Source organism: Salmo salar, chromosome ssa02 (assembly GCF_905237065.1).
Source record: "Salmo salar chromosome ssa02, Ssal_v3.1, whole genome shotgun sequence".
NCBI lineage: Eukaryota > Metazoa > Chordata > Actinopteri > Salmoniformes > Salmonidae > Salmo > Salmo salar.
In genome coordinates this window covers 68,045,773-68,059,024 of record NC_059443.1, presented here as the reverse complement: position 1 = coordinate 68,059,024, position 13,252 = coordinate 68,045,773, and the positions used below count along the sequence as shown (strand labels likewise).

Genomic DNA, 13,252 nt, shown 5'->3' with positions numbered 1-13,252 from the left:
CCCCAAGTCAATACTTTGTAGAGCCAGTTTTTTCAGCAATTACAGCTGCAAGTATCTTGGGATATGTCTCTATAAGCTTGGGACATCTAGCCACTGGGATTTTTGCCCATTCTTCAAAGCAAACTGCTCCAGCTCCGTCAAGTTGTCTGGGTTCCTGCTGGTGTACAGCAATCTTTAAGTCATACCACATATTCTCAATTGGATTGAGGTCTGGGCTTTGACAAGGCCATTCCAAGACATTTAAATGTTTCCCCTTAAACCACTTGAGTGTTGCTTTAGCAGTATGCTTAGGGTCTGTCACGTCCTGGCCAGTATAAGGTTAATTGTTTTTGTAGTTTGGTCAGGACGTGGCAGAGGGTATTTGTTTTATGTGGTTCGGGGTGGTGTGTTTGTGTAAAGGGTGTTTGATTTAGTATTTCCGGGTTTTTGGTTGATGGTCTATGTGTTTGTATTCTATGGTTAGTCTAGTGTGTGTGTTTCTATGTTTGGTTAATTGGGGTTGGGACTCTCAGTTGAAGGCAGGTGTTGTCTATCTGCCTTTGATTGAGAGTCCCATATATTAGGGTGTGTTTGTGATTTGTGGGTGATTGTTCTGTGTTGAGCTTTGCCTTGCCAGACTGTTTGTTAGTTGTTCGTTTTTCGGTTTTGTTATTTTGTATGTTCATTTTTGAAGATAATTAAAAATCAAGATGAGCATTCACGTACCTGCTGCGTTTTGGTCCTCCATTTCTACCAACAACAAGCGTGACAGAATCACCCACCAACTATGGACCAAGCAGCAGAAGAAGGAGCGAGGGAATTCGAGTTGGACTGGCGGGAGAAGTGGACCTGGGAGGAAGTTCTGGACGGGGCCGGACCTTGGCACCAGGCTGTGGAGTATCGCCGCCCGCAGTGGGAAATTGAGGCAGCCAAGGCAGAGAGGCGTAGGTACGAGACCATGGACACGCTGTGGGAGAAGCACGAGAGGCACCCCCAAGAATTTTTTTTTGGGGGGCACACGGGTAGTTTGGCTAGGCGTAAGAAGTGCCGGAAGCCAGCTACCCGTGGTTATATGGAGGAGCGTATGGGGTGGAGAGCGCTATAGTGCGCTGAGGAGGGCACTATCTCACCCATACGCACGCACAGTCCGGTGCGCGTTATTCCAGCCCCTCGCAGGTGCCGTGCTAGAGCGGGCATCCAGCCTGGTAGGAGGATGCCTGCGCAGCGCATCTGGTCGCCGGTACGCCTCCGAGGACCAGGCTACCCAACTCCCGCTCTACGCACGGCTACCATCAGGCCCCTGCACAGCCCAGTCTGCCCTGTACGAGCACCCCGCTCGTACAGGGCTACTAGTTCCATCCAGCCAAGGCGGGTTGTGCAGGAGGTAAGATCTAGACCGACTGTGCGCCTCCATAGCCCTGGGTTTCCAGCTCCTGTCTCTCGTGCGGACCCGGAAGTGCGTCAACCCAGTCCGACTCGTCCTGTTCCCGCTCCCCGCACTAGCCTGGAGGTGCGTGTTCATAATCTGGTAAGCCCAGTACCAGCACCACGCACCAGGCTACAAGTGCGTCAACCCAGCCACGCCAGTCAACAGTCACCAGAGCTGCCCGCCAGTCAACAGTCACCAGAGCTGCCCGCCAGTCAACAGTCACCAGAGCTGCCCGCCAGTCAACAGTCGTCATTAGAGCTGCCCGCCAGTCAACAGTCATCATCAGAGCTGCCCGCCAGTCAACAGTCGTCATTAGAGCTGCCCGCCAGTCAACAGTCGTCATCAGAGCTGCCCGCCAGTCAACAGTCGTCGTCAGAGCTGCCCGCCAGTCAACAGTCGTCGTAAGAGCTGCCCGCCAGTCAACAGTCGTCGTAAGAGCTGCCCGCCAGTCAACAGTCGTCGTAAGAGCTGCCCGCCAGTCAACAGTCGTCGTAAGAGCTGCCCGCCAGTCAACAGTCGTCACCAGAGCTGCCCGCCAGTCAACAGTCGTCACCAGAGCTGGTTGATGGTCTATGTGTTTGTATTCTATGGTTAGTCTAGTGTGTGTGTTTCTATGTTTGGTTAATTGGGGTTGGGACTCTCAGTTGAAGGCAGGTGTTGTCTATCTGCCTTTGATTGAGAGTCCCATATATTAGGGTGTGTTTGTGTGGGTGATTGTTCTGTGTTGAGCTTTGCTTTGCCAGACTGTTTGTTAGTTGTTCGTTTTTCGGTTTTGTTATTTTGTATGTTCATTTTTGAAGATAATTAAAAATCAAGATGAACATTCACGTACCTGCTGCGTTTTGGTCCTCCATTTCTACCAACAACAACCGTGACAGGGTCATTGTCCTGCTGGAAGGTGAACCTCCGTCCCAGTCTCAAATCTCTGGAAGACTGAAATAGGTTTCCCTCAAGAATTTCTCTGTATTTAGCACCATCCATCATTCCTTCAATTCTGACCAGTTTCCCAGTCCCTGCCGATGAAAACATCACCACAGCCTGATGCTGCCACCACGCTTCACTGTGGGGATGTTGTTCTCGGGGTGATGAGAGGTGTTGGGTTTGTGCCAGACATAGCGTTTTCCTTGATGGCCAAAAAGCTCAATTTTAGTCTCATCTGACCAGAATACCTTCTTCCATATTTTGGGGAGTCTCCTACATGCCTTTTGGTGAACACCAAACGTGTTTGCTTATTTTTTATTTAAGCAATGGCTTTTTTCTTGCCACTCTTCCGTAAAGCCCTGCTCTGTGCAGTGTACGCCTTAAAGTGGTCCTATAGACAGATACTGCAATCTCCACTGTGGAGCTTTGCAGCTCATCTTTGGTCTCTTTGTTGCCTCTCTGATTAATGCCCTTCTTGCCTGGGCCATGAGTTTTGGTGGGCGGCCCTCTCTTGGCAGGTTTGTTGTGGTGCCATATTCTTTCAATTTTTTAATAATGGATTTAATGGTGCTCCGTGGGATGTTCAAAGTTTCGGATATTTTTTTATAACCCAATCTGTACTGCTCCACAACTTTGTCCCTGACCTGTTTGGAGAGCTTCTTGGTCTTCATGGTGCCCCTTGCTTAGTGGTGTTGCAGACTCTGGGGCCTTTCAGAACAGTTGTATATATACTGAGATCATGTGACACTTAGATTGCACACAGTTGGACTTTATTTAATGAATTATGTGACTTCTGAAAGGTAATTGGTTGCACCAGATCTTATTTAGGGGCTTCATAGCAAAGGGGGTGTATACATATGCATGCACCATTTTTCCATTTTGAATTTTTTTAAACAAGTTATTTTTTTCATTTCACTTCACCAATTTCGACAATTTTTTGTTTGTCAATTACATGAAAACCAAATAAAAACCCATTGAAATTACAGGTTGTAATACAACAAAATAGGAAAAACGCCTAGAGGGGGAATACTTTTGCAAGGCACTGTAGGGGTGGTATACAGAAGATAGCCCTATTTGGTAAAAGACCAAGTCCATATTTTTGCAAGAACAGCTCAAATAAACAATGACAAATGACAGTCCATCATTAATTTAAGACATGAAGGTCAGTCAATCTGGAAAATTTCAAGAACTTTGAAAGTTTCTTCAAGTGCAGTCGCAAAAACCATCAAGCGCTATGATGAAACTGGCTCTCATGAGGACCGCAACATGAAAGGAAGACGCAGAGTTACCTCTGCTGCAGAGGATAGGTTCATTAGATTTACCAGACTCAGAAATTGCAGCCCAAATAAATGCTTCACAGAGTTCAAGTAACAGTAACAGTAACACATCTCAACATCAACCGTTCAGAGGAGATCAGGCCTTCATGGTCAAATTTCTGCAAAGAAAACAATACTAAAGGACACCAATAAGATGAAGAGACTGATTGGGGCCAAGAAACATGAGCAATCGACATTAGACCGGTGGAACTATGTCCTTTGGTCTGATAAGTCCACATTTGAGATTTTTTGGTTCCAACCGACATGTCTTTGTGAGATGCATAGTAAGTGAACGGATGATCTCTGCATGTGTGGTTCCCACCGTGAAGCATGGTTGGGGGGGGGGTGCTTTGTTGGTGACACTGTCAGTGATTTATTTGGAATTCAAGCCACACTTAACCAGCATGGCTACCACAGCATTCTGCAGCGATACGCCATCCCATCTGGTTTGCGCTTAGTGGGACTATCATTTGTTTTTCAACAGGACAATAACCCAACACACCTCCAGGCTGTGTAAGGGCTATTTTACCAAGAAGGCGAATGATGGAGTGCTGCATCAGATGACCTGGTCTCCGCAATCCCCCAACCTCAACACAATTGAGATGGTTTGAGATGATTTGGACCGCAGAGTAAAGGAAAAGCAGTCAACAAGTGCTCAGCATATGTGGGAACTTCTTCAAGATTGTTGGAAAAGCATTCCAGGTGAAGCTGGTTGAGAGAATGCCAAGAGTGTGCAAAGCTGTCATCAAGGCAAAGGTTGGCTACTTTGAAGAATCTAAAATCTAAAATATATTTTGATTTGTTTTACACTATTTTGGTTACTACATGATTCCATATGTGTTATTTCATAGTTTTGATGTCTTCACTATTATTCTACAATGTAGAAAATAGTAAAAAGAAAGAAAAACCCTTGAATGAGTAGGTGTGTCCATGTGCGTACATGTGTGAATACGTGTGTTCGTGTGCATGTATGCGTGTGTGTGTCTCTGTGTGCGTGTGTTACCAGCGTGCTCCCCTGGTATTCTCTACAACTCAGAAGGTTGTATTATATCCCCACTATTGGAGCTATTGAAACCAGAACTCAGCCTGAGACACACACACACGCACGCACGCACACACAGTTGAATACACACTTCCATATAATCCTACATGCTATCATGCCTGTGTGTGTGTGTGTGTGTGTGTGTGTGTGTGTGTGTGTGTGTGTGTGTGTGTGTGTGTGTGTGTGTGTGTGTGTGTGTGTGTGTGTGTGTGTGTGTGTGAGAGAGATGTGGGGTTATTGTATCTTTAAGATAATGCACCCTGACTGCACATGTCAATGAGCAGGGGGGAGGTGGGGTTAATGCGACAGGCCAGGGGGGGAGAATGGGGGTAGAAAGGGGGAGGTTGGTGCCCGGCCAACTCTGAGGTCACCTTAATATTTAATCAGCCTGGCCAACTGGAACCTTCTGCTGGAACACACGCTATCTCTCTCTCTACTTCTCTCTCTCTACCTCTCTCTCCCCCTCTCTCTCTATCCCTCTCTCTCTCTACCTCTCTCTCCCCCTCTCTCTCTATCCCTCTCTCTCTCTCCCTCTCTCTCTCTACCTCTCTCTCTCTACCTCTCTCTCCCCCTCTCTCTCTATCCCTCTCTCTCTCTACCTCTCTCTCTCTATCTCTCTCTCTCTACCTCTCTCTCTATCCCTCTCTCTCTCTCTACCGCTCTCTCTCTCTACCTCTCTCTCTACCTTTCTCTCTATCCCTCTCCCTCTCTCTCCCCTTCTCTCTCCCTCTCTCTCTCCCTCTCTCTATCCCTCTCTTTCTCCCTCTCTCTATCCCTCTCTTTCTTCCTATCTCTCCCTCTTCCCCCCTCTCTCCACCGCTCCTGCCCCTTTCGCTCCCTCTCTCTCCCCCTCTGACAGCTGTGTAGAAAAATGGGGATGATGGAGAGATGGGAAATAAAGAGGGAGGAAGGGAGTGATGGAGGGTACAAGAAACACCACTCGACCCGCTTACAGAAACACACAGTGGTACCATTGGCTGTCCCAGAGACTGTTGCTAGCCCAGTAACCATGGCAATGACAACACTGGAGGACAGCGAATAAGCCAATCAGAGGTCAAAGACACAGACAGCTGATGGACAAACAGATAAGAAAGTAAGCAGGTACAAAGATAGAGAGATGGAGATACAGAGAGGTGGCGGGATAGAGAGATGGAGGGATAGAGAGGTGAAGTGAGTCCTAATAGAGGAAGCAGTGTCTGCTCCCTAATAGAGAAGAGATCAAGTGAGGGATAGAGGGAAAGAGAAAAAAAGAAAGAGAAAATGAGAGGGAGAGGGAAAGAGAGATTGAGTTTGAGACACAGATATGGACAGATAGGTGAGAGGGGCACATGTAGAGAAATGGATGGAGAGAGAGAGAGGAGGGGCACAGGGAGAGAAGAGGTAGAGAAATGGATGGAGAGAGAGAGGAGAGGGGCACAGGGAGAGAAGAGGTAGAGAAATGGATGGAGAGAGAGAGGAGAGGGGCACAGGGAGAGAAGAGGTAGAGAAATGGATGGAGAGAGAGAAGAGGGGCACAGGGAGAGAAGAGGTAGAGAAATGGATGGAGAGAGAGAGAGGGGCACAGGGAGAGTAGAGGTAGAGAAATGGATGAGAGAGAGAGGAGAGGGGCACCGGGAGAGAAGAGGTAGAGAAATGGATGGAGAGAGTTGTATTAGTACATGGCAACAAAGTGTCACAGAATTTAATAGAGGACCCAGTGTCTGAGAGAGAGAGAGAGAGAGAGAGAGAGAGAGAGAGAGAGAGAGAGAGAGAGAGAGAGAGAGAGAGAGAGAGAGAGAGAGAGAGAGAGGGCCTTCCATGCCATCAAAAGAAACATACAATTCGACATTCAAATTAGGATCTGGCTAAAAATACTTGAATCAGTTATAGAACCCATTGCCCGTTATGGTTGTGAGGTCTGGGGTCCGCTCACCAACCAAGAATTTACAAAATGGGACAAACACCAAATTGAGACTCTGCATGCAGAATTCTGCAAAAATATCCTCTGTGTACAACGTAAAACACCAAATAGTGCATGCAGAGCAGAATTAGGCCGATACCCGCTAATTATCAAAATCCAGAAAAGAGATGTTAAATTCTACAACCACCTAAATGGAAGCGATTCCCAAACCTTCCATAATAAAGCCATCATCAGGGGCTCTGTTCACAAACAGACCCCACAGAGCCTCAGGACAGCAACACAATTAGACCCAACCAAATCATGAGAAAACAAAAAGATAATTACTTGACACATTGGAAAGAATGTACAAAAAAACTGAGCAAACTAGAATGCTATTTGGCCCTAAACAGAGAGTACACAGTGGCAGAATACCTGACCACTGTGACTGACCCAAAATTAAGTTAGGAAATGTGTACAGACTAAGTTAGCATAGCCTTGCTATTGAGAAAGGCCATCGAAGACAGACCTGGCTCTCAAGAGAAGACAGGCTATGTGCACACTGCCCACAAAATGAGGTGGAAACTGAGCTGCTCTTCCTAACCTCCTGCCAAATGTATGAATAGATTTGAAACACATATTTTCCTCAGATTACACAGACCCACAAAGAATTAGAAAACAAATTCAATTTTGATAAACTCCCATATCTACTGGGTGAAATACCACAGTGTGCCCTCACAGCAGCAAGCTGTGTGACCTGTTGCTACAAGAAAAGGGCAACCAGTGAAGAACAAACACCATTGTAAATACAACCATATTTATGTTTATTTATTTTCCTTTTTGTACTTTAACTATTTGCACGTCATTACAACACGGTATATACATAATATGACATTTGAAATGTCCTTATTATTTTGGAACTTTTGTGAGTGTAATGTTTACTGTTCATTTTTTATTGTTTATTTAACTTTTGTATATTATCTACTTCACTTGCTATGGCAATGTTAACATATGTTTCCCATGCAAATAAAGCCCCTTGAATTTAATTGATTTGAATTGAATTGAGAGGAGAAAGAGAAAGAGAGAGGGAGGGAGGGAGGGAGAGAGAGAGAGAGAGAGAGAGAGAGAGAGAGAGAGAGAGAGAGAGAAAGAGAGAGAGAGAGAGAGAGAGAGAAAGAGAGAAGAGAGAGAGAAAGAGAGAGAGAGAGAGAGAGAGAGAGAGAGAGAGAGAGAGAGAGAGAGAGAGAGAGAGAGAGAGAGAGAGAGAGAGAGAGAGAGAGAGAGAGAGAGAGAGAGAGAGAGAGAGAGAGAGAGAGAGAGAGAGAGAGAAAGAGAGAGAGAGAAAGAGAGAGAGAGAGAGAGAGAGAGAAAGAGAGAGAGAAAGAGAGAGAGAGAGAGAGAGAGAGAGAGAGAGAGAGAGAGAGAGAGAGAGAGAGAGAGAGAGAGAGAGAGAGAGAGAGAGAAAGAGAGAAAGAGAGAGAGAGAGAGAGAGAGAGAGAGAGAGAGAGAGAGAAAGAGAGAGAGAGAAAGAGAGAGAGAGAGAGAGAGAGAGAGAGAGAGAAAGAGAGAAAAAGAGAGAAAGAGAGAGAGAAAGAGAGAGAGAGAGAGAGAGAGAGAGAGAGAGAGAGAGAGAGAGAGAGAGAGAGAGAGAGAGAGAGAGAAAGAGAGAAAGAGAGAAAGAGAGAAAGAGAGAGAGAGAAAGAGAGAGAGAAAGAGATAGAGATAAAGAGAGAAAGAGAGAAAGAGAGAGAGAGAAAGAGAGAAGAGAGAGAGAGAGAGAGAGAGAGAGAGAGAGAGAGAGAGAAAGAGAGAAAGAGAGAGAGAGAAAGAGAGAAAGAGAGAGAGAGAAAGAGAGAAAGAGAGAGAGAGAGACGTGGAGTGGAGTAGAGTGGAGTGAAGGGTGTCAACATTCCTGAAGTTGGGAGTTTGGAGTCTTACAGAAGGTCTCCCTGTCAGCACTTTGGGGAAAAGAGAGAATGTACTTATGATGCATCGAGGGGTGGGGGAGACATGGAGGAGAAGAGGAGAGGGTTAGAGAAGATGGAAGGGAGAGGAGGGGGGAGGATGAGGTGAGGTGGTGAAATGTTAAGCTAGTCTATAATTAAAGTTTCAAGTGTGCATGTTACCAGGAGTGACAGCTGTTCAAGAAAGAGAGAGAGAAAGAGAGATAGAGATGTTATGTCAAAATGTCTCTCATTTTCTCTCTATGTAGGCAGTTTGTTATTCTCAGAATGAACAAGTCTTGGTACTGTCATTATATATTAGCCTTTTTTCCTTCAGTCTGTGTGTCAGTCATCCCACAGTATTCTACTCATTCTTCTCATTTAGTGTGTGTGTGTGTGTGTGTGTGTGTGTGTGTGTGTGTGTGTGTGTGTGTGTGTGTGTGTGTGTGTGTGTGTGTCCCTCAGGTGCGGTGCGAGCCTCCAGTATCTTCCCCATCATGAGTGTGATCCTGCTCTTCATGGGAGGGCTGTGTATAGCTGCCAGCGAGTTCTACAAGTCACGCCACAACATCATCCTCAGCGCAGGCATCCTCTTCGTCTCCGCAGGTAGCCATGGAGGGAGGGAGGGTTAGGGAAGGAGGGAGGGTGAGGGAGGGAGGGAGGGTGAGAGGGAGGGAGGGAGGGAGGGTGAGAGGCAAGGGGTAGAGATAGAGGGAGGGAGGGGGTAGGGATAGAGGGAGAGGGGGGATAGAGGGAGGGTAAGAGGGAAGGGTAGGGCTAGAGGGAGAGGGGATGGAGGGAGGGAGTGTGAGAGGAGAGGGGTAAGGATAGAGGGAGGGAGGGTGAGGGGAGGGGTAAGGATACAGGGAAGGAGGGGGAGAGGGGAGGGGGGAGGGAGGGGAGGGGGTAGGGAGATAGAGGGAGGGAGGGGGTAGGGATAGAGGGGGAGGGGGATAGAGGGAGGGTAAGAGGGAAGGGTAGGGATAGAGGGAGAGGGGGGATGGAGGGAGGGAGAGGGGATGGAGGGAGTGTGAGAGGGGAGGGGTAAGGATAGAGGGAGGGAGGGTGAGAGGGGAGGGGTAGGGATACAGGGAGGGAGGGTGAAAAGGTAGGGATAGAGGGAGGGAGGGAGGGAGGAAGGGAGGGAGGGAGGGGAGGGGTAGGGATACAGGGAGGGAGAGTGAGAGGGTAGGGGTAGGGATAGAGGGAGAGAGGGATAGAGGGGAGGGGTAGGGATAGAGGGGAGAGTGAAGGAGATTAAGGGTCGGAGGGAAGGGAGAGAAAATAGGAGAGAAAAGGAGGGAGGGAGCCAGAGAGAGAGAGGAGTTTTAAGCTATGCTGGTCTAGATAACTATCTCTATGGTGCAGGTCAGACATATAGAGCACATCTCTCTCTCACTCTCTCTCTACTCTCCGTCTCTCTCTCTCTCCCCCTCTCTCTCTCTCCCCCCCCTCTCTCTCTCTCTCTCTCTCTCTCTCTCTCTCTCTCTCCCCTCTCTCTCTCTCCCCTCTCTCTCTCCTGTTGCTAGGCTGTGGAGAACCCATGAGGATTCATCTCTAATAATGATGTGTCCCTGACACAGTTCTGCTCTGTTCTAGCCCCATCATTTACACATGTTATATATATGATTAAACAACAGACTGATAGAGAGACTACAGAGAGAAAGACACAGACACATGATAGACACATAGCAAAAGAGAGAAAGTGTAAGAGAGGGGGGACGGGGAGAGAGAGCGAAAGAGAGGGGGGGACGGGGAGAGAGAGAGAGGAGGGGTGGGGAGAGAAAGAGAGAGAGAGGGGGGCGGGGAGAGAAAGAGAAAGAGAGGGGGGACGGGGGAGAGAGAGGAGGGGGTGGGGAGAGAAAGAGAGAGAGAGGGGGGGACGGGGGAGAGAAAGAGAGGAGGGGTGGGGAGAGAAAGAGAGAGAGAGGGGGGACGGGGAGAGAAAGAGAGGAGGGGGTGGGGAGAGAAAGAGAGAGAGAGGGGGGGACGGGGAGAGAAAGAGAGGAGGGGGTGGGGAGAGAAAGAGAGAGAGGGGGGGGGACGGGGAGAGAAAGAGAGGAGGGGGCGGGGAGAGAAAGAGAGAGAGAGGTCAGACAGAGATAGATGAGGCTGATGATGATGATGATGATGATGATGACCCCCTCTCCCCCCATCTATCTCCCTCTTCCCCCTCTCCTCCAGGACTGAGTAACATCATCGGCATCATCGTCTACATATCAGCCAACGCGGGCGACCCGTCCAAGTCGGACTCTAAGAAGAACAGTTATTCTTATGGCTGGTCGTTCTACTTCGGCGCCCTCTCCTTCATCATGGCCGAGATGGTGGGCGTGCTCGCAGTGCACATGTTCATCGACCGCCACCGGCAGCTCCGCGTGGGGGCCGCCATCAGCGCCGCCGACTACCTCCAGGGCGCCGCCATCACGCGCATCCCCTCCTACCGCTACCGTTACCGGGGACGCTCGCGCTCCAGCTCCCGTTCCACCGGGGATGCATCCCGGGACACGTCCCCGGTGGGGCTGAAGGCATTCGGGGCGCTGCCGTCGACGGAGCTGTCCATGTACACGTTGCCACGGGATACGCTGAAGAACCAGACAGGCACGCCGACAGCCGCCTATAACTCAACCACGTTGGAACGGGACCACAGCTTCCTCCAGGTCCACAACAGTATTCAGAAAGACCTGACGGACACGGGCAACGCAGCTAACCGCCGCACCACACCTGTATGAGAGACAGAGAGAGGGAGGGAGAGGGGGGCGGAGAGAGGGGTGGAGAGAAATGGAGGGAGGGGGAGAGAGAGAGGACTGTGAGGGAGGAAGAGAGTGAGAAAGAAGGAGGGATGAACAGAGCGTAACAGAACAAAACAGATGAGCTCTGCTTCTGTTCCGGATACTTCTACTACAGCGATGATGATGATGATGATCATCATATGAGTTTCCATGTTGAAAAAAAGCGCAAAAAAATCGGAAAAAGAAAACGCATGTTTTTCCCATCTACCGTTGTTTAAGGAGTTTTAAACATGTTTGTAAAGTTATGACAGGGGAGGATGGGAAACGGGAGGAGTAGGGAGAAAGGAGGCAAGGGAGGGGATGGGGTGTCACTCTCTCTCTGTACCCAGAGAAGGGGCGAGGTAGTGGGGTTGGGGAACCACGGAGGAGTGGGGAGAAAGGAGGCAAGGGAGGGGATGGGGTGTCACTCTCTCTCTGTACCCAGAGAAGGGGCGAGGTAGTGGGGTTGGGGAACCACAGAGGTGGGGGAGACTAGGACCAGACTACGAGTTTAAAACGGAGTAAAAAATTGTATGACTCTCTTCTTAGTTCCCTACACCCCATACACCCCTTCTCCCCCTCCTTCCCTATACCCCTACGCTCTTCTCCCCCTCCTTCCCTACACCCCTACACCCCTACACTCTTCTCCCCCTCCTTCCCTACACCCCTACGCTCTTCTCCCCCCTCCTTCCCTACACCCTACGCTCTTCTCCCCCTCCTTCCCTACACCCCTACACTCTTCTCCCCCTCCTTCCCTACACCCCCTACGCTCTTCTCACCCCTCCTTCCCTACACCCCTACACTCTTCTCCCCCTCCTTCCCTACACCCCTACGCTCTTCTCCTCCCTCCTTCCCTACACCCCTACACTCTTCTACCCCTCCTTCCCTACACCCCTACGCTCTTCTCCTCCCTCCTTCCCTACACCCCTACACTCTTCTACCCCTCCTTCCCTACACCCCTACGCTCTTCTCCCCCCTCCTTCCCTACACCCCTACACTCTTCTCCCCCTCCTTCCCAACACCCCCTACGCTCTTCTCACCCCCTCCTTCCCTACACCCCTACACTCTTCTCCCCCTCCTTCCCTACACCCCTACACTCTTCTCCCCCTCCTTCCCTACACCCCTACGCTCTTCTCCCCCTGCTTCCCTACACCCCTACGCTCTTCTCCCCCTCCTTCCCTACACCCCCTACGCTCTTCTCCCCCTCCTTCCCTACACCCCTACGCGCTTCTCACCCCTCCTTCCCTACACCCCTACACTCTTCTCCCCCTCCTTCCCTACACCCCTACGCTCTTCTCCCCCTCCTTCCCTACACCCCTACACCCCTACACTCTTCTCCCCCTCCTTCCCTACACCCCCCTACGCGCTTCTCCCCCTAACTTCCCTACACCCCTACGCTCTTCTCCCCCTCCTTCCCTACACCCCTACGCTCTTCTCCCCCTAACTTCCCTACACCCCTACGCTCTTCTCCCCCTCCTTCCCTACACCCCTACACTCTTCTCCCCCTCCTTCCCTACACCCCTACGCTCTTCTCCCCCTCCTTCCCTACACCCCTACGCTCTTCTCCCCCTCCTTCCCTACACCCCTACGCTTTTCTCCCCCCTCCTTCCCTACACCCCTACGCTCTTCTCCCCCCTCCTTCCCTACACCCCTACACTCTTCTCCCCCTCCTTCCCTACACCCCTACACTCTTCTCCCCCTCCTTCCCTACACCCCTACGCTCTTCTCCCCCTCCTTCCCTACACTCTTCTCCCCCTCCTTCCCTACACCCCTACACTCTTCTCCCCCTCCTTCCCTACACCCCTACACTCTTCTCCCCCTCCTTCCCTACACCCCTACACTCTTCTCCCCCTCCTTCCCTACACCCCTACACTCTTCTCCCCCTCCTTCCCTACACCCCTACACTCTTCTCCCCCTCCTTCCCTACACCCCTACGCTCTTCTCCCCCTCCTTCCCTACACCCCTACGCTCTTCTCCC

At 50.0% G+C, this 13,252-nt stretch overlaps 1 protein-coding gene across 1 annotated transcript in view; it reads left to right on the top strand.

The window, feature by feature from the left end:
• LOC106594525 (voltage-dependent calcium channel gamma-2 subunit) overlaps positions 1-11,893 on the top strand; it is a 103,136-nt gene extending 91,243 nt beyond the window's left edge. The window contains exons 3-4 of the mRNA XM_045708485.1: positions 8,972-9,112; positions 10,691-11,893. Coding sequence (XP_045564441.1) covers positions 8,972-9,112; positions 10,691-11,235 — 686 coding nt within the window. The 3' untranslated portion in view covers positions 11,236-11,893. The remainder of the gene's footprint in view (positions 1-8,971; positions 9,113-10,690) is intronic.
• Positions 11,894-13,252: the final 1,359 nt, after the last annotated feature.